This window comes from Dermacentor andersoni, chromosome 9, assembly GCF_023375885.2.
Source record: "Dermacentor andersoni chromosome 9, qqDerAnde1_hic_scaffold, whole genome shotgun sequence".
Lineage (NCBI taxonomy): Eukaryota > Metazoa > Arthropoda > Arachnida > Ixodida > Ixodidae > Dermacentor > Dermacentor andersoni.
The window spans coordinates 59,584,569-59,608,238 of NC_092822.1; the positions used below are offsets into that span (position 1 = coordinate 59,584,569).

Sequence of the window (23,670 nt, forward strand, 5' to 3'; positions counted from 1 at the left end):
AACGAGTGTTTAAGAGAACACAAAATAAAGGCGCACAATGTGGTTCAAGGCCACACGAGACTTCACTGGCGCAACGGTGGCTGTGTGCCCATTCTTAACCGTGGCGAAGTGTTGGCAACGCACAGCCTTTAGCTGATGTTCAAAAGTATACAAGCAGAGCAGGTTAAAAACTTTGTAGTTTTTTGGTTAGCACTCCGCTTGTGTGGCGCTATCATCGAGTAAGATAGTGGTCCCAAATCTATTGCTGTTTCGTGCTACCTGCAAATGTTTAGCAAGTTATCGTTGAAGATTTCCTTGTAGTAAGATATGACGCCTTATAATTATTTTTCTCCTTCATGCACGAACATGTGATCTTTGCGATGCTGTTGGAAGCATGCGCTTCATGTGCCTTTCTTTCTGTCTCCTCGTGTGCCGTATCGTGCTTCTTTTTTTTATCAATTACCAACTAAGTCTAGCTTCCTGTCTTGCCAATGTGAGCACGCGACACGATGCCCGATACTCTCGAAATTGGGTTGACGTAGCGAGTGCGTGCACTAAAGCATGACATCAAGCAGGAAGCAAAGAGTCCTGTCTGAAATAATTGAGCTTACGTGAGGGCGGAGGCAGTTAGAAGGCAATACAGGAGGATGTATATCCTCTATAGAGGATATAGATCCTCTACTCGCGTATACAAGAGTAAGTTTTTTTTTTCTACTCACACAGGTGTGATGCGGAGCTTTGTGCAGCGTGCCCGAATTAAACGTGACGAAAATATCAACATCACATTGTTTATTGGCCTGAGTATTCGAATAAGCGGACAACAACGACGCATATCTATTACGATTACGATAATTCAAGGCGAAGGCAAGGCAATGTGAGCGCCGCAAACCGCGATGACAGCTGCCTGGACCATGGTCAGACGAGCGGGGCCATAGGTTGGCTGCGATTCCGTGGGCAGGGGAGCCGGAACATGTTGCTGTTGGAGCGGAACCACTTGTTTGCGACTGCAACAAAGGGCGGCGAGCTTTGATGAGCGTGAGTGTCTGAGCGACTGAGCTTATGGCGAAAGTAAGGACAGCGCAAGAAATTGGGGGGCGAACCAAAGAAGAAGCTGAATGAGGCAAGAACTTATTGACGCAACGTAATTGCCCCGAAAACCTACAGGGCACAATTACCCATGCCCAGGGCGAAGCTAATCATCAGAAAACATTCCACATACCGTCCCCCTGACAGAAACGTTACTATTTTGACGTATAAGGCGACATTCTACTAGCGCGTAAAAAAGGACACGGACAGGAACATGAAAAGAGACACACCGAATGCTAGCCTGTTTTCATGTTCCTGTTCGTGTCCTTTTTTACGCGCTAGTGCGATGGCTTAAATGTGGCGGAGGATCACGTCAATGGTAATATATCAAAGTAACTCGATGCACAAGAACAAGGGAAAAAAAATCAGTGCCCATCATATTCAGTCTCCGTATGGCTAGTAAGGCATTGCGCACGGACCCCTTAGTCAAGATTGGAATAGGTTAGTGGTCATCCCCATTCTACATTTGTTAATCAATAAGCTCTTGGTTCTCGAAGCCTTGCATCTTCTCACATTTGGGACTTCCGGAAAGGTTTCACTCTGCTTATCTGAATCTCATAAACTTTGACGGTCGACTAGGAAGCGCTTCCAATTCGGGGTAAAGGTTTCTGGTATAGGGGGCCGCGGTGCCAATATTAGGAATTTTCGAGCAGGGATTTGAAAAACTGCTCTATAAAGGTTATTTCACGTAACTTCAGGCAAACCTTTAATATATGCGAATGTGACGTAGCTGGACAGGACCAAGGTAATCTTGTTTGCCGTCGCTTGGAGATACCGTGATTATTGTTTTAATTCCATCTAATTAGATAATTATTATTATTTAATCAATTTGTCAATCATTATAATTATATGAAAAGCGTCATTTAGAAAATTGTATAGCAACATGAAAAGCTCCCGACACAGCTTTCTGTTGCTCAATACGTGCTGCATAACATTGTTTTTCCGAGCGTACAAGAAGCCCGCAAATGCACACAAAGAGCCTCGAGCGGCCAGTCGTGCGGCAATTTTGTCTGTATTCGGGAGCTTCTTTCACGCTCCGAAAAACACTGTTATGTAGCACTTACTGAGCAACAGAAAGCTGTATCAGGAGTTTTTCATGTTGCTCTACTTTGTTCTTATGGACACATTTAATCTAGTTATGATATTGGGTAAGTTGATTAATTAAGACTGATCATGTAATTAGGCGAAATGCAAAAGTAATTTGTGTATCTGCAAGCGACGGCAAACAACATTACCTTGGTTACTGAGTAATAGAAAGCTGCACGGGGAGTCTTTAATGTTGCTCTTCAATTTTCTCAAGGACAGTTTTCATTGAATTATAATTAAACATTGATTAATTAATTAAGATTATTTATCTAATTAGGCGGAATGCAAAAACAACACTCGCCTTTCTGCTTGCTCGTGAGGCTATGCAACATTTTATGTCGCTAAGACCGAAAAATTGATTGTCCATTGTTTTTTTCTTGTCAGTTTAGCCTGCCCTAACTGGTTCAACTAGTCCCGCCGTCCAAGTCAACAACGTCACCTCTTTGCTCACTAGGATGGGCCTCATCACTGACAAGCGCCAACCACGAATGTCCTTGGCTGGACCAGACGCGTGAATGCCCCCCCCCCTCCCCCGCCCCGTATAGCTCGTGCAACCCCGAACCCGATCTTTCCTACGCCGCCGCTGACCATGCGTCGGCCAATGCGATTGCACCGACCGCTCTGCACGTGATCTGGTCTACAGGGGAGGGGGGGGGGGGGGGTTCCACCGGGGTCCGGACAGTGCGCGTTTTTTGTTTCGCCTATCCGTTTCGGCCTCGCAACGCCGGGTCATTTGGCAGCTCCGACCAGAATCAAATGACTGCGCTGGACTCTGTCGTCGCGCATGCGACTCAAGTTATAAACGGCCAGTGCGTTTTCCTTTGATCCGCGAGCTTTGCTATGATACGGCGCGCTCATCGTCTCGCAGTGCTCGTGCCAGTAAGCGGACCTTGAACGCAACACGCAGATGGGGTTTCAGGCCACATACATATAGAAAAAGAATAGAAGAGAGAGAGAGAGAGAGAGAAACGCCACCGAACGTGTACGCCGAAACGTATCACCGAGCCCAAGTTGTGAGCTGCCGCAGAATCAATAGGTCGCGGGTGCGCTGCACGTAAACTGCGTCGTCGCCGTCAAGACGGATAGAATTCGTCGGGAGATGCGGTGGCCATAAGCGGCTTGCGTCTCTGTGCGACCGAGGGGCACGTGAAAGGAGGTTTGTCTGTGCGTGGTAAGAAATATACTCTCCTCAAATCCACCAGTGTTCTTCATTTGGACGCACGAGCCCAGCGGTGTCAGTGTTTGTTTGTCTTCGTTAAGCCGCATTGAGTTGCGTCTAGACGTGCGAGAGACGATTCCTAAGATTGCAGTGTAACCGGGCACATGACTTGCATGCATATGTGCACGCGCCTCTGCTCATGTATATACTTATTGCATGTTCCTTCTTTCTTTCTTATTTTTGATGTAATCTTTTTACAGCTTCTGATCCCTATGGGCCGGCATGGTGGAATATGACAGCGCTGCGTGCGATCCCTGAATTGTGCGTGCGCTGCACGTTTTTCACTGCTCCCTTTCTCTCTCTTCCATTGTCCTCCACCCTAGCGCAGAGTAATGAAATACCGAAATTCAGCGAATCCGGCGTCTGCGCTTGTGCGTAAATTAGCATATATTTTTGGTTTTGAGGTTAGAAATGAACCGCTACTGGTGAGCACCTGTACTGCGCGCGCTTTTATTTTGTGGTCACTTTTTTTTTGTTGTTCCACTAAATTCTTGCATTTAGTGTTCAATACACCAATGAGTCCAACCATGTGGGATGGACAACTATATCTCCGCTCAACCTCTCTACCTTGCTATGCACCATTTTCCTTTCTCTATACCAGGGTAGCAAATCGGATGTACTGTTCTGGTCGATCCCACTGCTTTTCCACTTCCTTTGGCTTCACTTTGTGTCATATAATGTCCAGCTATTCCTGTTATTTGTGTCGATTTATAATACCAACACTAAGCTTCCTCTGCCCTAGGTGACTTTAGTCATACCTTTCGAATTATGATGGACGCACCGAGCTGTAGTCCCTCCTTCAGTGAGCACTCTGTTTAACAATAGATAGTTTTAGCTATATGCTGCGCTACAGTACGGAAACACTACTGACAGCACTGCCAACCTTTCCGTCTAGCTGAATTTCCATTCAGCTAGACGGTACAAGGTAGACACTGTAGTGTGCGCAATGTGCGCAATGATTTACATTATGTTCTACGCGCCTACACGCGCCTTGAGGTCCCAAGGGCAGTCTCAAAAATCTGCTTGAGACTTATGCAACAGCTCCGTCGGGCTTTAACATATTCTTGTACAGGGGAGCAGCGATCATAGTGCTTTGCGTGCGACGAAAGCCCTATTAGACCACCTCCGGAAAACCGGCCTGGTACAGACGCTCTACACGCTTGTTACCGAGTATTTTTGTGCCTGTTGCTTGGGCATTCCGCGCGCGTGCGTAGCGTGTAATATATATCTATATACAGAGATAGAAAGCAAAGAGAGGAAAGGCAGGGACGTCAACCAGACGGACGTTCGATTTGCTACCTTAGATTAGGTCTCTATAGGTAGCGGAGAGAGAACAGAAAGAGGACCTCAGAGAGAGAGAGAGAGACAATCAACACTGCATATACTCGGGAAGCTTTGGGTTACAGCTTCGCCGCTTTCGCGCCGCGAGCGCAGCGGAGGAGGACCGGGGAAAAGGAGAAACATCGGAAGTGACGTCAATATTGGAATGACATGAGCGTTCCGCCTAGCTCACCGGCTTGGGAGTAGCCATTTGCGCGTATTTTCCAGGCTTCTGCGTTGATATTTGGCAGAAAAAAAAGAGTACTTAGTAAGCGTACGTATATCTGAACTATCTAACACTGTACCTGGAATACCAAGATCGTGATGACAACGTTTTGCCTGAGGTTCTAAGCCTGTCATAGGGAACTAAGCCTGTAAATATGGAAACGTACACTCTCACCGGGAGAATAGATAAGCCGCAAGAAGACGCAAAAGAGGAAAGACGGACAGCGACTCCATCTTGAACGTTCCGTGCCCGCTCGCCATGACGTCGCAAATTTCGACGGCTTCTGCTTGAGTCGAGTGATATTTATGTCGCTAAAAATGGGCTATATTAGATTCTAAAGCAGCGAAAAGCTCAACGTAGCAAGCTTTGAGAACGTTCTCTCAGACACAAAAAGCCCTAAATGTGAGAAAATTACTTTCAGATCTCTGATACCAATCCTGGCATATGTGGGCGTGGTGGTTCCGGTGCCAAATGAATCGGATTGGAAGTTCCCGATTTCAGTTTCCCTTCTAAAATTCAACGTCTAAGGGCCGACCTACGCCCAAACTGCACGCGACACTACGCGCCTGCCGCACACGTGCGGTCGTTCAAGAAAGTGCTCATGTTGCATACAGGTGCCCACATTTTCAGCTTGCAATGCGTCAGCACATGAACCGCAAACCAATATTTTTGCACCTCTCTGCGACATGTGCAGTGTTCCTCATGACCGCACGCGTGCGGCAGGCGTGCGGTCTGAGCCTTGGGCCTCTACCACAAAATTAACGAAGATAGAGCTTTGAAGGAATGCTCCTTCAATCCAAACTGCTTTAGCGTTTCACTTCTGTGTCCCTTAATTAAGTGATTTAACGCCATGTTATTTCTACGTGGACAGTACAAAACGGGGACTTAGTGTTTTTGTGAAATTCTTGATGTCACGAGTTTGTGGCAAATGCTTTTCGAACACTCTAGCTAAGAAATATAGCTCTCAGTTATTCTACATTTTGTGGTATCGAAATTGAAATGGCATTTAGAAAAGCCAGGCAGTTCACTAACCGCGAGTCATTTGCCATCGATATCACTTACTCCACTTAGAACCATACAGGACGGGACAACCTCCGTGTTTTGTCAGCTTCTCCCCCTCGCCGTCCGCGTTCAGGTTCCACCAGAAGGCTGCATTTCCCTGATATAAAAGAGAACAACACCGGATGAATGCATGTGTAAAACAGAAGCCAAGAAAGAAGCGTTAGTTTCATAAGAATCGACTGGAAGCTCGGTTCATGCATAGCAGTATAAAAGTTGCAGTTGTCTATCAAACAATCATTTTATTATTAAGCTAGCTGGTCTTGCAGTTATGTGTCCTCCCCAATTACCTATCATCTCTCAGTGATGATAGGTAGTTTGAGAAAGTTGAGCAACGTAAAAATTGTTGGACCTGATTGAGAAACGACAAAACCTTTTTAGAATTTCAAACCTTGTATAACGAGACTGAATTTGATAAAATGGAAGTCTAGCACTTTAGTATTAGCACTTTAGCAGTACACACTTTAGTAATTTCCATGTTAAAGCAGTCAGTTTAAAATGTATAAAGGATATATGCAAGGTATAATATACCCCTCTTTTCTTTCTGCTAACTTAGAGAAAGGGATACGTTAAAGTCTGTACAAACACTTTAATAATACGTGTGTTGGTAGCGGTGTGATAACGAACTTTGTCTGAATTTATCTCCCTTTAGTAGCTGAATTCTACATTCTGCATGCAGAGCGGTAATGGTTCATGAAAGCTATACGATTGTTACGACAACACACGTGAAGCAGCAACTGAATTGTTAGAAAGAAAACTGCATAATGCACAGCAAAACGACATTCACTGAAAGTTAACATCCGCGGCAAACAATACCAGCTCTCAAGCATTATCTGTCGACTTCGCACTTACGCATCATTCTTATGACAAGTATTTTACAAATTAATGCGGCTGGAATCAGCTATTAGCACACTGAAGGCGACACCATCAATGTTTGTTTGTAATTAGCATACAATTACAACACAATAATTATATCAATTATGTAGATACAACAAAAGTGCAGTTTTGCGCTTGTGTTCATCAAATTCATAGTCCTTCGTCTTTCAGCTTGTGCCCAACAAAGTAATTATTATGGATTGTTTCTAACTCGCCCGTACCAGTACCCTTCTTGTAATTCTAGTTACAAACTACAGCCAAAGGCCGAAAGTATAGGCTACTATAATTACTCCCTTCGTTCATGTAACTATAAACGAACCTTAAGCCCGTCTTCATAGTGTTAAATGTGTAACGTTTACAAAATATGAATCAGGATACCTGACACTGCTTTTCGTCCATCTGCAGAGCGTCAATGCTTTGCGTGTTTATTTTTTTTAACATACCTCTTCATTGCGCAAACGGCACGCCAGCTCTGGTAATCTGTTTTTCTTTTTCAGGACAAGCGTTTTGGCAGTGAAGTGTAATAAAACCGAAGCGTGGAGGCCTCCGCCGGGCGACGTCCGACGGCGCGATATGAGGCCCCATCTGCAGCCGGTGTGACGTCATCACGTGACGTCACATCATGTGATCTCACTTCAGGGTCAATGGTGGCCACCGCCGGGAGGCGACCGACGGCGCGATATGAGGCCCCATCTGCAGCCGGTGTGACGTCATCACGTGACGTCATGTCACGTGACTCCACTTCAGGGTCAATGGTGGCCACCGCCGGGCGTCGCGCGAAGGCCCGAAACCTACGTTAATATGCTTCGCATAAAAGTTTTCAGGGAAGAACCGGGCTCATATTCACAAGACCTTCTTACGGCAGAACTGTTAGCAAAAGCAAATCCTGTGAAATGTTATAAAGGACATGCTATTTAGCCATGGTGGCCGGCCAGCGGAAGACAGCTCCGACGAAGCGAGAACAAATTACGAAATTCTCATGAGCAAAACTCGTCCCGCACTACTTATGACATGCCTCGAAGCTCGCTACAAAGTAGCGAGTTGGAGTAGCCTCACCTTTTTGGGCTTTAATCGCACGCCAAGATTTGGGAACACGGTCGCCCCTCCTTCTTCGACATCACTTAGCTGCAAAGAGGAAAGCATGCTAAGCATAGCGCAAGCGCGATATGATTATTACCAGAACTGACACGTGAACAGTTGCACCAGCAATCGAATAGACTAAAATGACTGAGCACGTCTCGGAAGGACTATGAAGAATGACAGTCCTTATATACTATACATAGAAGTAACATGAAGTTAGTTGCGGTTTTAACTTACCTTAGTGTTGCGTGCACTAGCCAGATGTTTTCGAAACACAGTCTAACCGTGTAGCAAGACATCTCATAAACTCCGACAAGAAAAATTGCAGCTCCTTGCCTTTACGCGGTGCCGCCAGCAATGAATGCCAATGCTGAACAGCGTTTCTGGGTTGATTGTCAGGGCAAGAAATCGCTGACAGTGGGAATGATAACGTGGGGAAAGCCCGCGAATTTTCCACGTTGCCCGCTGCGATATTACGGCTTGCTTCGTTCGTTGTTTGATGATGAAGTATACATATTTTTTCGTGTGATTGTAAAATAACCGCCGGAGAAAGTTCGTATGTCCGTCAAAGCAATAATGGTATGGTAATCGGATGTTTCACAATCGAGGTTCTTCAGTTAATGTACAGACTCAGTCTTTTCTATGAGTACGTTGATAATGTACTGGTTCACGCTTTCGGCGACAGTAATTGCATTGCAATGCAGTACATTCGAATGTGTTTACGGCGGAACTAGCGGAACCACGAATCTCATTGTGATATCCTTCGTTTATAACTATTATTGCTGCAGCACGTACAGGTATGAAATTTCATGAAACACACTACGCACGCGATAACACAGCTTAAAACACAAACAAGTCATAACAGGCTAAACTATAACTCCCCTTCTCGATTGTGCTTTGGAAAGTATATCTTGCGTGGGCGTGTGCACGTGCGTATGCGTGCATGTGTGTGTGTCTGCGCGTACATTGCATAGAATTGTTTATCCCTTACGTAAATCTCGGTGGCAGCAGCATGTTAAGCTATCAGCCACTTACTGATACAGCATCATACTTTTGTGGAATTAATCGCGTGAGAGAAGGATTGCGACGTGCATTTCCCTTCTGAGATTCCAACAAATTTTCATTACACATGTGATAAACGCAAGTCATAGAGTTCGTGAGATCCGCAATTGACTTACGTAAAACATAAGCGTAGCTATTCGATCACCTGACGTACGCCCGAAGTCGTCAATCTGTAATTGAAGCGAGACAGTAGTATAGAGATTGCACAAGTTCAGAGTAAGAATGAAAAGGACTGGCTCACTACAGTTGAACTGCGGAGCCCGTCTGAGGGAGATTAAGATGCACAAAATGGAGAGGCCACAGGCAAGAAAGCAGTTGTTATGACGCGAAATAAAATTAAGTGCCTTCGAAGATACACCACAGTGTAATGCATAAGGGGGCCCATTCTGTATTGCAGTCATTGCTGTCTTTTTCGTTTGCAGTGGAAATATTTTGAGCACGATAAGTGTATCGAGAGTCGATTTTCAATCGGAGTGAATGAATATATCCCCCCGCAGGCAGTTCAGGGGCATATAGCAAGTCGGTTCGCATAACTGACTGGTGTCTTACCGCATATTATAGCGCTGGAGCTGTTCGTAAAAACCGGCTGCTACGAAATCGTCATAATTTTGAACATATTATTAGCGAAAACGTGCTGGCCAATGGCAAAGAGCGCTTACGAACGGACAGCTTTGCGAATTTTATTTCCTGAATCCACAGAGTCGCCCTGAATCCACAGTGTCGCGGCCTACTTATCTACTTCTATACGTTCCACGGAAAGGACATGTTCAAGTTAAGTGGGCGGTACTTGTCAGATAGCGGAGACACTGTCGGAACGTTGAAGGATTCCGTAACTTGTTGAGTGATAAGAAAAAGTTCCTGCGATACGCTTTCGAAACATCACACGTCGACTCCACTTGTAAGATGACGGGGGCTGGCTTCACGTTTCGGACATCATCTCCATTCCAGAATTCATTTCTTTTAAACCTCCTTGATCCCCACCAATGAGCTCTTCCTGAGCCGTAGCTCTATCCTGAATCCTCACGCAACAAACATGGCGGCTTATCGCTACTCAGCCGCCAGGACATTTTTGGAGCAATCTTCGTGGTGTTTGTCGCTCACCGTTCGGTTAGGATCGGCGAGGATATCATCGAGGTAGTCAATGTGCGCGGCAAATTGGCCTCCTACGCCATAGTTGGCAATCTGCGAGATAGAGAGGAAAGAGATTAAAACAGCATAAATTGAGGAACATCAGCATACAGTTGCCCATGATAGCAATCACGGGATCAGGAATCCATTGCCTTTGTAACTTATATGACAAGAAGGCGATCTTGCCGCACGAATGCAGGGCCGGCTGCTGCTTGTGTCCCGAAGCTTCAGTATTTTCCACATATGGGGCTATACAATAGCCTTGTGCATGTTGCATACACCTAACACACACACACACACACACACACACACACACACACACACACACACACACACACACACACACACACACACACACACACACACACACACACACACACACACACACACACACACACACACACACACACACACACACACACACACACACACACACACGCACACGCACACGCACGCACACACGCACACACGCACGCACGCACGCACGCACACATATATATATATATATATATAGAGAGAGAGAGAGAGCTAGCATTGCTATTGTACATGTATGTGGACAACATGTACTCTTCTACGTAAGAGTATAAACGCCAGATTACACGGGAACGCTTGCTGCACGCTTGCGAACAAATGAGCGCTTCCACTTAACATTCACAGCGTAGAATGACAGTAAAAGTTGAATGTTCACATGAGTGGCGCTATTTTTTTTAGAAAAGGGCTCACGGTGTATGTAGGTCGAAACTAATGACACCGAACTGTGCCACTATTCATAAGGAATTATTTCTACGCTGTTGGTTCACTAGGGATAACATTGGACTCCTTCGTGATAAGAATGCCTTTTAAACGTATTCACATAGCTTACTTACGTTTCCTGCCTAGCATATTGTATGCTTGCTCTGCATTGACTGTGTACTGCCTGCCTTTATCTTGCCTGTGCTGCCTATCGACTTGAAATGAAATGAAATGAGCTTATTTGCCATCACGTACAACAAACTGATGGTAGTACTCCAGATAAAAGCTGCAGTTATGCAGTATGATGAGCTCACAGTCCCTAGCTCTGTATACTATTCCTACGTGGCTTACGTCGCTTAACGCAATAGATTAAAATGAACTATATTGCTTGTTAATAGGACAAAAGAAAAGAGAGATTGGCGTGTGCCGTTAGTCTACATTGTATAGCCGGATATGCGATAACTGAATATCGTGCCTCACAGAACACTCACCTTTGCCAATATTTGGCCTCGTTTTCTTTTTTTTGTCTTTTACCTTATCAGCATGCAGCAGACCCAGCATTCGGTCACCGAGTTCGAGTGGTGAGCCTCTTCTTGTCGCGCATTTTTTGCCGGCCTCTCGAAGTCAGAGGCTTCATACTAAAATTACTCTGGGGACGTATGACACTGCAGTCGTATAATTGCTAGATAATCATATGGAGTATATATGGATTATTGTAGTCATACTCTGGTGCGTGCCCTCTGAGAATTTAGGTGTTTTACGCTCACACTAACACAATGGTTACCTGATTAGGTACGAATAAATAAATTATGTCACTTTTGGGTGCATGTCTTGCTGAATATTGATAAATGTTGTGGTAGCCACTACGCATAGTTATGTGCGTATCGCTGAACAACTACTTTTGTGGTCTTCCGAGAGCAACCTAACGTAAAAATTAAAAGCTATAGGAGAAGCTACTCAATGCCATACAAAGAAGTTGCAATGAAAGTATGTATTCGAGCAGATTAAGGTAAAAATCTGTAACGTCGTTATGACTCAGATAGATGAAGCTTGGGCAGATCATAGAGTTTCATAGAATATTACTGGAGGAAACCCTGCCGCACCGATCGTCCAACCACCATGGGAACGATGGACGTAGTAAATGTACTTGTCTGGTATCCATACTTGCGGCTTCAAACGTTTCTTTAGCTTTGTTTATTACGCTTTATCTGCCTTTATTGGCATCAATGTCAAGGTAATCACTAATTTTCTAAAGGTAGAAGGCAATGAGACTCTCCGAACATGCATAATCGCTGCTAATTGCAGTGGTTCGGCCTGTCGAGGGATTTCATTCCCCGTGGCCAAATCAAAACGTGCCCAGCGATTCAACGCTCTTGCTTGCCTGCGGGAAATTCCTACGCTATTCCGGCTGTCGACGCCTGCATCCGTGGCTCAATGAGTACTGCGAGAAGGTGGCTGCTTGGGCTGCTTAACGAAACATTTTCTTTAAACAGTGCGTTCTGTGCTTTGGCCTTGTTCCTTTCTTCCACGTTTTGCGCCCTAAGAATGATTTTTCTTTGTCTAAAGTAATGATTACAATATCGCGCTTCTGGGCTAGAGGTCCTCCGGTCAAAAGCGGCCGTCGCACGATATTGTACACGTTTCCTTTATTCATTTGTAACGCAATATTTGTCGGAAAGGTTCAGTTTGAAAAGTCATAGAGCCGTTTGAAGCCGTGAGGAGGAAGCTTAGGCAAATCCACCTGCTAACCAGCATTCCCTTGTTGGCTGAACTGCCCTGCTTGCAGCTCCCGTATACATTAGCACCAGTGCTCCGTCTAGTGAGTTCAATGGAAATGTCTGCGGGGCAACCATGGCGTGCTGGCTGAGCAGCGACACAAATAGTGCTATCACCGTGGATGTTTCCGTCTACTATTGTCAGCGTGAAGCCCAGTGGAAGGAGCAAGTGTTTTTTGCTACGAGGTCTTCGTAAGTTTCATCGTTGTCCTTCCTATTAGTCCATTTGACGGGGACTACGTTATCGCTTACCTATTGCACCAGATAATGTAATCAATATAGGCCTGCACGCACCAGCAGTCTACCACGCTGGCCACGGCCGAGTCGTTCAATCCACACCGCATATCTGTACTCCACCTCGTTTGCAGCGCTGCCGAAGATACGAGGCGTACGCAGGCAATATACCTGCGCAGCGGGATGTAGTTCCGGGCGCAACTGTCTGATTAATGGCAGGATTATACTCCGTTTCAGGCATAAGGTGCAATGCCGTGGAAGCTCCGCAAAAATTTCGGTCTCGAAAATTTATCGCTCCGCTCGTTCGGTCCACGCCTCGATGCACGCCAAAGGCGTTTGCTCGCGCGAACATGCACGTGAGGCTGCCGCGACGGGCTGCAAATAGAAAACCAGAAAAAAAAAACTACGAAAGGTAAAATATGATCGAAAACAAAGCATTATCAGCCGTATAGCACAGTTAGTGTGCTTTCAAGAATAAAGACTTCCTGCGTTCAATACTGAGCCTATATAAAAACAGTTTCCCACCGCTGCGGTAAAAAAAAAAGAAAAAAAAAACATCGCACTATTTTTAAGCGCGAACGCAGCCACTGCAGAAAGTCTGTCTATCCTTCACAGCGTTGCACTTAATGTCTGAGACGGAGTCTAGCGAGTCTTGTATTTGCTTGGTACGTGATACAATACAGCGATATGTGACACGTACGTTAAGGCCTTGGCGCTTGCACGTTGTATACGGCGAATTCAGCAGCCGCCGAGTAAATGACGTGACGCAGATGAACACATGTCGAGGTGCGTTCGGCCTTCCTACTGGCTAAGGATTCCTGCAGCTTTTACGGCCTTGCGAATGACTTGCGGCATGGAGTATAGCTTATGGATAAAGTGTGCATGAGTACGCTGGGTCGACTTTGCCACTGGTCTATTCTTAGCCTATCGCTGCATAGTTTTACTGAGTCGTCTAACACAATGCTTTCGCCATTGTTTGCATCATCGCAGGAAAAACACACTCATTCTCTTCCGGCACGTAAATAGCGTCGCATAATCACTCGCCTGTGCCTGCTTAATTCTTTCCTTTATAAGTCACACGCAAGGCTCGCGCTACTAAACCCGTTGCTGAGAACATTCTCATGATTGACCCGCACACGTTCAATGGCAAGCTTAAGAGACCGAACATCGGCAATAAACAGCACTTTCTTTCTGCAAAGAATAACTCTGCGGAACGCACTTCCTCGTAGCCCATTTTCATGCTCGGATAGAGCAATGTTTCACAAAGCTTCGCTTCCCACAGATTCCAACATGTCCGTTAAATCTACGTAATTTTTACAGTGAAGCTGTTAGCGTCTAGTCGGTTGAGATATTTCGTGGTGCGTCCTCACGAAAAAACAAAAATAAGAATACCTCCATCGAGCAAAAAAAAAAAAAAAAGAAACCTTCAGTGACTGAAGTGAAAGGTGCGTGCATTCTTTGGTATCACGCATACAACATACGGCGCAGCATTCGTTTCAATAAAGAGCAAGTACGAAACAAGCATCCAAACGACACGATTAATGATAATGCGCTCCTGATAGCAATGGGAACACATAGCGCTCCCCCCATACATTTTTCCGGTAAAGATTACTGTTCGGCAAGCTGCCGCGGCGACGGCAGCTTGGGGAGTGACATCACTAGCCTTTCACATTTAAAAGAACCAGCCTAGCAACTGATTTCGTTGTTGTTGCACTACTGTGAGAAGGCAACACATAGTTAGGACGCCCGAGGAGCAGCGTCAATACGAGGAGCGGCTAAGGGTAAAAGAAACGGCAATACAACCACCAGCAGTGTGCTGCCAAATTACCATTATTCACACTGCTACCATTACTCTAAATTACCATTAGTACCATTACTCTAAAGCAATAAAGCATTGCACACCTCCCTCAGAAGCTGTAGTGGTGGTTTTCAACAGCTTCGCTGGATATCCTCTTCCGCAGGGCGGAGATGACGAGTCAGTTTTTTCCCCTAATAATGTCATAACCCGTGGAAACGCCAATTGTATAATTTTGCTAGTGTCTACATTTTAATGCATATTCAATTTTTATTTGGGTCCTATTAAAGCGAATAGCTTTCTTTAACTCTTTCGGCCGTTTTAGTGGTAGGTACGACGATGGTTGGAGGACACTGGATGGTGATCGGACTTGTGCGAGGGACGTCGAGGAAACTCCCTGAGGAAAAGGGCGCGCGCTCTAGGGCAACTGAGTTGCGAAGAGGGGCATGGGGAAAACATCGAAAGGGGTGTTGGAGACGGTCGCGCGTGCGCTCGCGGGCAAGCGAGTTGGCGAGAGGACCCTGAGCGAGGAGGAGAGGCTGTCGCTTGCTCATTCACTCTTTCGTCTGTTCATTCGTGCTATTCGCTTGCATTGGCAATCATAGTCGATGCTTGCTGCATAACATCTTTTGGCAGTTTTGTTTCCTCTTTTTTCTTTCTTTTTGTATTTTGACTTAAGCATTTCGATGTATGCCCTTAAGGTGCAATAACGAAATGAATTCAAAATTCCTAGGAGCTTAGAAGTTAAAGTCGAAGATCGCGGTGCGGTGGCGTGGCAACTCAAGCATCCAGAGTTTATTTGTATGCTTCTTCTACGCCGTTTTCTTTTATGCACGTCTCTCGAAGTCAGACGATGAGTGCAATTAAGTTAACAATAGTGAAATATCGATACAGAAAAATAAAAAAGTGAACACTCGGACGCGTGGGTCTTGTTCACCAGAGATCCATGTGCTCACCTGATAATGCTCCGCTTCTCCTTTAAGGTATCGAGCTCCTACACCCAGCAGGGACTCGAGGAATCGATTTAATCGCGTTGCCACAGGAGCATCCTCGTCACCTAGCCAAGCGCTGCGAATGGGTAGATCATTTAGCACTCGCGATACGCTTATACTAGCTGTTTAACCAATGAAACGAGAGGTGCCATTGTGAACATTGTCAAATTTTGCCATGTTTTCAACTTTGCCATGTTGGCATTTCCAGCCAATCAGAGAGGCCTCGGCAGCCCTGTGAGTCACTCACGGCTGAGAAGATGGCGAATTTGACAGTATTGACAAGATGACAATTTGACAAGATGGAGGAATTTGACGATGCCCAGAATAGCACTGCAGCATAGAAACAGATGACAGTACGTACGGAGAACACACTGCTGGACCAAAAAATGTACCAACGTGAAGTTTGAAAGTGTGTTGGGTTTATGTCACGACTCATTTCACCTCAGCGGCACCAAGGGTTCCGTTTAGCCGATGGTTGTCGGCCTAGCGCTATGTTGTGTCTACGTCCTCACCTCTGTGCCCATATTACTGACACGGGTTAAACTGATGCTGCCCCACCAAGCATCCCAGTATGCAACGGTGTGGCAGTACTTAGATCAATCATGTGATTCAGCACCTCAGTCAGGAACTCTCGCAAAAGTCCCTCACGAAAGCATTGATTCTGCGGATGAGTATTCCCCCACTGTTTCTTTTGTGTAATTTTCATAAGTTATCCTTAGACAATGATGAGAAATGGACTTGTAAGTTTCCATGCTCACAAAACGTATTCCAAAGAACGAAGTCCGAAATATTTACAAATGTCATTGCAGTGTGCTGAAATCACTGTGCGAACGCGGTCTAGTAGGAGAAAATGGAACAGTGGCTAAAGAATAATCATAGGTTTAGGGTAGAAGCTTGGGCAAGTTGGTCGTAGTTCATAACGGTGGTATTGCGTAGCGCGCGAATGCGCTGTTTTCTCTGTCGTTTTCCCTACATTCGCACGATACGCAATGCCACCATTACCATAGGAATAAAGCTGCTCTTGCAAAATTATCACGCCTTCTTATTGTAATACATCATTTACGACCGTCTGACAGGTATGTGCTCAGGATATTTAGCTCATCCGTGTGTTAGTAAGAAAAAAAAAAAAAAAACGCAGAGCGTTCTTCAATAATCCACATTCAATGGTTACGATTATGGCAATTTGTAAATAAATTAGGATAAGCCCGCTCCTGGAAGGTCAGTTCATTTACGTGATTGACTGAACATAAATTTATTAAACGCTTCCGAAAGAAAGAAAAGCAAGCGAGCAGCCTGGATCGTTTACTGTGTGCATGGTGTAATTGTTATAGAGATGAAAGAAGCGTGAAATATGAAAGCGTGCAACCGGTTAACAACACAGGAGCCCAGCAAAAGGAGACGTTTTGGTGCTGACGCGAACGAGAAACAGGCATTTTTGCTCTCAATCATTCAGCAGGCTCTGACTTTCTTGTACTGCATCGAGTGTCATCGAGTGTTTTTTTGCGCGTCTTGATTCTTCAATTCCCTTACCGCCAGAGCTGCTTAACGGATAATTGGTATGGCTGGTGCGGGCAATGATTACAATAATTAGAATAGTTAGCAAACGTTAAAAAAAAAAAGCAGCGCCGTCTTACGTTGAGCTGGTACGGATCAGGGATGTCTCAATACCATCGTCTGCGAAGTGAGTGGATCGGGAAAGCTGTGAAAGCAAGAGCAACGATCACTCAAGTGTATGAAGTGCAAAGCCTCGCGACGTTATAAAGCACATTTGAAGCGCGGTGACCTTTTAAATGCGATCATCATTCTTTAGAACCTTTACCCACTTTGCATCGTGTTTGTACCCAACCTCTTTAATGCCACAATTTGAGCCACTGCGTATGTGCTACTGGATCGGTTCCCGAATACAAAACTAGGACCACTTGGTATTGCGCCACTGAGGCTGAGCGGCAATAAGCAACTTGGACCACAGCATGTGCAACAAGGTATGTGCGACCGGATATGTGCCCGTTCCCGGTCAGTGCACCAGAGTGGGTATGTGCCACAGTCATAACAAATAGTCTAAAGCTTCACCGGTGATGAGCGGAATCCAAGTCGCGTCACGTGAGTTTTTCAAGCGCAGCAACGTGACACGTTAGTGCGCTGTGCCACGAATGCGCCTGGCTACCCGATGAAACAATTCGCAGCGTTCGCAAACACCGATGCTCTACGCGTCTCGGAGGCCATGCGTGGACTTCGCGGCGGCGCCGCTAGCTGGCGCAGCGGGTCCACAGGGAACCGCGCGAGAGGAGTCTGGCTTCAGTAGACGCCTCATGCAATATGTGTTTCGGCGATGGCAATAGGGTGTGCCGTTGCGTTGCTTCAATGCTAAACGCATTAACATCGACATTCGTGGTGAGATAGCTTGTGCGATAGTTTTTGTTAACGAATACGATTATGTTGCTATTTGAGACTCAATTACATAAGCAATGAGTATTCGCACTCATTCTCAGTTGTATTTGAATGAGCTGCTCTTCATTTAAGTGCTGCATTTGCGCTGAGTGGCATGCATCGGTCTAAGTGATTCGTACAGTGGCTTCTCGATTGACGCTGCTAGAGATTAGCTCACGCGCCTAAGTGTAACACCTGGACCTTACACCTAGGTCTAACACCTGTAACACACAAGTTTAGCAGCTTAGCTGTGGCCCACATGGTAGTGTTAGCATTATTCGGGCGGATGCAGCGGTAGCCTGGCATGAGCCCTTCGGTGTCAGCGACTAATGTTCACGAAAAGTATTGGCTTAGAAATCCATGCAGTGAAGGTATCTATTGATAGTTGCTAAGTGACCCTTATGCTGTAGAGCGGCAGTGATGTATGTACCTGTTGCACTGCAGCTGAGCATCTGCACAAGAGGAGAGCGCCTCGCATGAGGGGTGTTTATTCAGTTACGAGATGAGATCGTCCTACGATTGCAACATAGCGCGCTTAATACATTATATATATATCTATATATTCCGTGAATATAGACACCAACATGCCCAATGATATAGTTAATTGTCACGTAGTGGCAACGCTAGATGCCCGCATTTGCACATGAGTTTGTAAATTGCACGTTTCATTTATCAAGCTCAGCGGAAGGACATTAAGTAAGGGAACTCTCAGACCGAGCGCCGACACTCAGTGACCAAAGTACTCTCCGCGAAACTGACCATCCGCTGGTAACAAGGTGCGACGTGAAGCGCACATGGCCATTGTGTGCCGCCATGCCGCACAGGGTCGTTATGCTACTAATGCGCCCATACGGTTTCGCTAGGAGATTAGTAGGAGCATGAGCCATGAAGTACTTGGAACCACACCTAAAGACTGAAGCCACTAAAGTTGCAGTAAATCCGGGCATTTCTCTTGCCCCTAAATAGAAACGAGTTTCTGAGCTCTCTGTTGGCCTTGCTTTATTGTAGGCCTGACGTGTCCACTTGGTGCTACGTCAACGTAGTACATGTTTTTGTATTAGACAGTTTTAGTTACACGTACGTAGAGGCTTTGCGTACGCAGAGCTTCTACGTATCAGCAGTGCGCATGCGTACAACGTAGCGGGCGCGCGCGCGTCTCACGGACGTACGTGAGATTCAATTCTTTGCGTGCGTTTCTTGCGCACGTAGACAGCTGCGCGCGGGAGTTCCGCGAGATCACGAACAAGCGATAGCGGGCCGCGCGCGCGCAGACGGCTTGCATCGAAACGCGGCGACAGGATTGAATTGGCTACCGCCGTGTTCACAATTCCCGATAGATGTAGCTACGGGGTCCCTCTTGGCGTGCGTAGCGTACGTGTAGCTAAAAGCGTGTCAGATGGCGTGCACGTAAGGCACGTAGGCTTTTCACGTTTGCGTACGTGAAGCCTCTACGTACGTGTAACTAAAACTGTCTATTGAATGCTTACAACGTAGGCGCAACACACGTAATCTTAACTCACCCGAGGCGTGGCGAACTCGATCAGATCGTTTATGTCACGCTCGCCGATGATGTCGTGGAAGGTGATGATGTACGGCTTCAGGTTGGCCTCCTCGATCTTCACGGGCTGAAGCCGAAAAAAGCCACCTTCTCCGTAGAAGTACCGGCATCGAAGCTGGCTGTCCATCTTTGGCGTCTGCGAGTGGCGGGGGAAAGATATATTTAACTATATATTTATTGCTTTATTTGATGGGTATTGAAAGTGCTGTCCACCTTTGTCGCTAGCCTTTCAACAGTCGAGTGTCATATGAACAGAAGGAAATGATATGACGGGAAGGCAAATAATTTATTTATTTATTTATTTATTTATTTATTTATTTATTTATTTATTTATTTATACTGCAGCCCAACACAGGGTTGTAGCAGGAGTGGGGACAATATACATTACTATACACTACACATTAACAACTGGAACACTCGAGCATAAACACTGGAAGAAAACTGTTCTTGAATGTGTTAGTACAGGCATAAATAGGTGTTATGTTTAAGGGGTGGGAGCTACGGGTACAATTTGCGTTAGCAAATGTGATATATTTACAATCAGAAAGAGCAGAGGTGGAGTTATTAATTGCACATAAATGTTTTAAGGCTTTAATGTGATAACGTGAAAGTAACGGCTCAATGTTCAAACATTTTTGAGCCTGTGTTGGTGAGAAAGTGCGGCTGTAATTTTGGCAAATGAAACAGATAGATTTTCGTTGAACATTATTGAGCGAGCATATTTCGCATTGTTTGTAGGGGAACCAAACGACAGATGCATATTCCAGAATAGGGCGAATTAGCGTTTTATATAATAACAGTTTAGTATCGCGGGGGGTCTTAGCTAAGTTCGGTGCAAATAACCTATTTTTTTAGGGCTTTCCCGTTCTCATATTCAATGTGCTTATAACATGAAAGATGTTCGGTTATAATGACATCTAAGTATTTATACTGAGGCACTCTTTTAAGTTGGATGCCATCCGGAGAATAATCGAACCAGAGGGGGCTCTGTCTATCGAAAAATGACATCACGACTGTTTTACTACAATTGATGTTCATTTGCCACGTTTTGCACCAAGCGAAGATAGACATAAGGAATTGGGCAAGACGGTGGTGGTCATCAGTGGAGTTAATAGATTCGTGTAATAAGCAGTCATCTTCATAAAGTCTGATTTTAGATGTGGTGCTACGAGGTAAATCATTGATGTATATTAGAAATAATAAAGGGCCTTAAACGGATCCCCGAGGAACGCCTGCCGTTACGTCGACAGGAGTTGAGTCCACTGAGTTAAAAGAAACAAATTGTGAGTGATAACGAAGAAAACTGGCTATCCAAGAAACAAGAGAGGGATTGTTAAATATGGCGTTTCATTTTACCAGTAGTTTGGAATGAACAACAGAGTCAAAAGCTTTAGAGAAGCCAACAGAGATGGCATCCACTTGATTACCTGTGTCTAGGTTATAAGCGATATCATTACCAAAATGGTCTAACTGAATGATAAATGAAGAACACTGTTTGCAGACCACTGCAAGAAACTGATCTACCTGTAAGAAAAGCAAATGAAGTGCAGGTTAACCCGCTGACACGCTGTACATGATAAAAAAATGAATTGTTTTTGAGTGCCTTCTTTCTCATCGCTTGATCCGCTCTTCCTATTTTGCAACTATTTTTTATAGCAACCGTATTGGGAAGTACTCCAAGACAGCTGTATCGACTGCTTCCAAGTTCTGGAGCCCGAAACAGGACTATGTTGCTAATGTCGCAGCGCGACGAAGAATATACAATGCGCTGATATGAGCAGCGAAAATATTATATGCCGGCAAAAATACATTGAAAAGAACGAGGAATCCGGTGCGCCGACCGCTGAGCAAAACAGGTAAGAAAAGCAACTGAAATCCAGCCTAACCTGTTGAGCCAGTCTACCTTATCAAATGATGAAAGACTTTTGAGAGCTTTCTTTCCCATTGCTTTTCTTGCTCTTCTGATTTTTAGCCCCCTTAGTGCCACCACGTTGCACGCTAAAAACAGTTGCACCCTTTGGGGTGTATATTAGCCACACCACAATAATCGTTATCTGTCTTGCTTGCGTTTCCTTTCTTGAAAACTCCGCGCTCGTTACTTTCCTGTCTGGAATGCTGAAAATACGCATGTCATGTCATGCTGAAAATACGCATGTCGCTCGTGATGCCGCGTTCAGACTACAGTCGCATCCGCTATAAGTGGCGAATTTATTGCAATTTACGCAACTGCTGGAACGACTGTTTACGCAGCTAGCAACCGCCTACGTTCACACTGAGCCTTTCGATAAGATACGTTTTTTACGACTGGCCAATCACTGTTCTGGGACAGCCGCGTTTCGCATTTTTTAACATGGCGCCGATCAGCAAGCGGCTGTTAGCGCAGGTCGAGGCTCTTCAAGCCCAAAGTTTTCAGGCGCTGGTCATAGAGTACCGGCCTCTGTCACACTTCTTCAATTAGTAATTCATCACTGCACAGCGAAGAAGCTTCCGCACTTAGCATCATCACTAGGCGCGGGCAATGTGCACAACACAATGAGACCGGAAAACCGCACTGCACTCAGGGACACCGCGCGCCTTCGGCGCGAACCCGGGAAAACGCGGATGGCGTCGGCAGCAGCAGCAAGGAACAGCGTTGCAACGCCGCATGGCTGGGAAGGCGGTCACCGGATGAAAACGCGGAATATGTGGAGGCCGGAAGCTCCGTGACCGGAAGATGCAAACCGAAACTGCTTCGTGCATTGGCGGCGTTGTAACAGTCGTATCAGTGCTTGTCGTAAAAGTAGCGGGTACTCCAACATTTACGCCCAGGCTGGTTGCGATTGTTGCGTACTTTCCGCTAAATGCAGCAGTAGTGTGAACAAAGTAGTTGCGCTTTTTGCGTTTACGCTTACGTTGCGTGCGAACGATCCGTACGTAGCGCACGTAGTCTGAACATAGCATGACTTAGCACTGAACATAGCAAATCCAGTCTGGATGATCTCCAGACTTGTCTTATGGCGAGTATGACGAAGAAATTCTGTTAGCCCGGTACTTTTGATAACTTTGTTCACGTATATAAGTCGTTTTTCTTTGGTCACGAATGTAGGTCGATAGCTCATTGTAGGTAAAACTCTAGAAAAAGAAGATATGGTCGACTTATATTCGAAAAGATACGGTACGCCGCATCTTGAGGAACCAAATACTCGAACCAGCAAGGAGGCTGTATTTCCTGGAGAGAGGTGTTGCACCTCCTCGTGAAGCTTTTTTTTTTTTCAGAGGAAAATGACCTTTTCAACCAGTTTTGAAGTGTATTAAGTAATGCTAAAATTTACCAGTCAAGTAATGATGTTGATGGACTCACTGGGTACGAAGTGAACTGCAAGCTGCGATTAGCTGCTTATTCTCGCGCATGTTTATCTTCGCATTCAAGAGGAGTCACTTGGGCGGAGCAAATGCCCAGCATGCCTCTACTAAGCTAGACCCACCAATATCTTCTACCATCATGATCCACCATCATCTTCCTTTTCCTTCTCCTCCTCCTCGAACTAGGAAGTTTAGAGAACTTTCTTTGCCTTAAGACGACCTACACATCGAAAAAATAAGAGCTTCGAAAATTTTGACGTCGTGTCCAGGGCTTCACCGCGATAATCAAAACGAAAAAGTTCGGATTTCGTTTCCTCCAGCATTATTTATTCTTTTTTTTGTTTCCTCTCCAAATGAAGCACGACGGAATTCTGAAAGAACACTTTTCTGGTCTAAACTTTTGTTTTGTTGCTCTACGGTTTGCGTCCCTTTTAACATCCACCGAAGTGCTATTTTTTCATGATCGTTTCGATGATATTTCAAGTCCACTGCTGAGTGTAGTGGCATCGTACCAGTACTAGCCTGTGGGCTGATATTGTGACGGCATAAAAGAAGCTAAGGAATGCGCAACTATCTATGGCAAGGCCTACCGTAAATGACAGCTACATGCCACATTAAAGTGGACAAGTTAGGCGTAACGTTAAGAAACAAAAGAATAGCACAATGTATTAGAAATGACGCGGAAATATGATAG

At 45.4% G+C, this 23,670-nt stretch overlaps 1 protein-coding gene across 1 annotated transcript in view; it reads right to left on the minus strand.

Annotated features, from left to right (window-relative positions):
* Positions 1–294: 294 nt before the first annotated feature.
* LOC126528087 (prolyl 4-hydroxylase subunit alpha-1-like) overlaps positions 295–23,670 on the minus strand; it is a 61,004-nt gene continuing 37,628 nt past the window's right edge. Inside the window, exons 8-15 of the mRNA XM_072284538.1 lie at positions 19,597–19,770; positions 17,284–17,348; positions 15,614–15,725; positions 10,095–10,175; positions 9,110–9,163; positions 7,908–7,976; positions 5,979–6,075; positions 295–983 (exon numbers count right to left, since the gene is read on the minus strand). Coding sequence (XP_072140639.1) covers positions 895–983; positions 5,979–6,075; positions 7,908–7,976; positions 9,110–9,163; positions 10,095–10,175; positions 15,614–15,725; positions 17,284–17,348; positions 19,597–19,770 — 741 coding nt within the window. The 3' untranslated portion in view covers positions 295–894. The remainder of the gene's footprint in view (positions 984–5,978; positions 6,076–7,907; positions 7,977–9,109; positions 9,164–10,094; positions 10,176–15,613; positions 15,726–17,283; positions 17,349–19,596; positions 19,771–23,670) is intronic.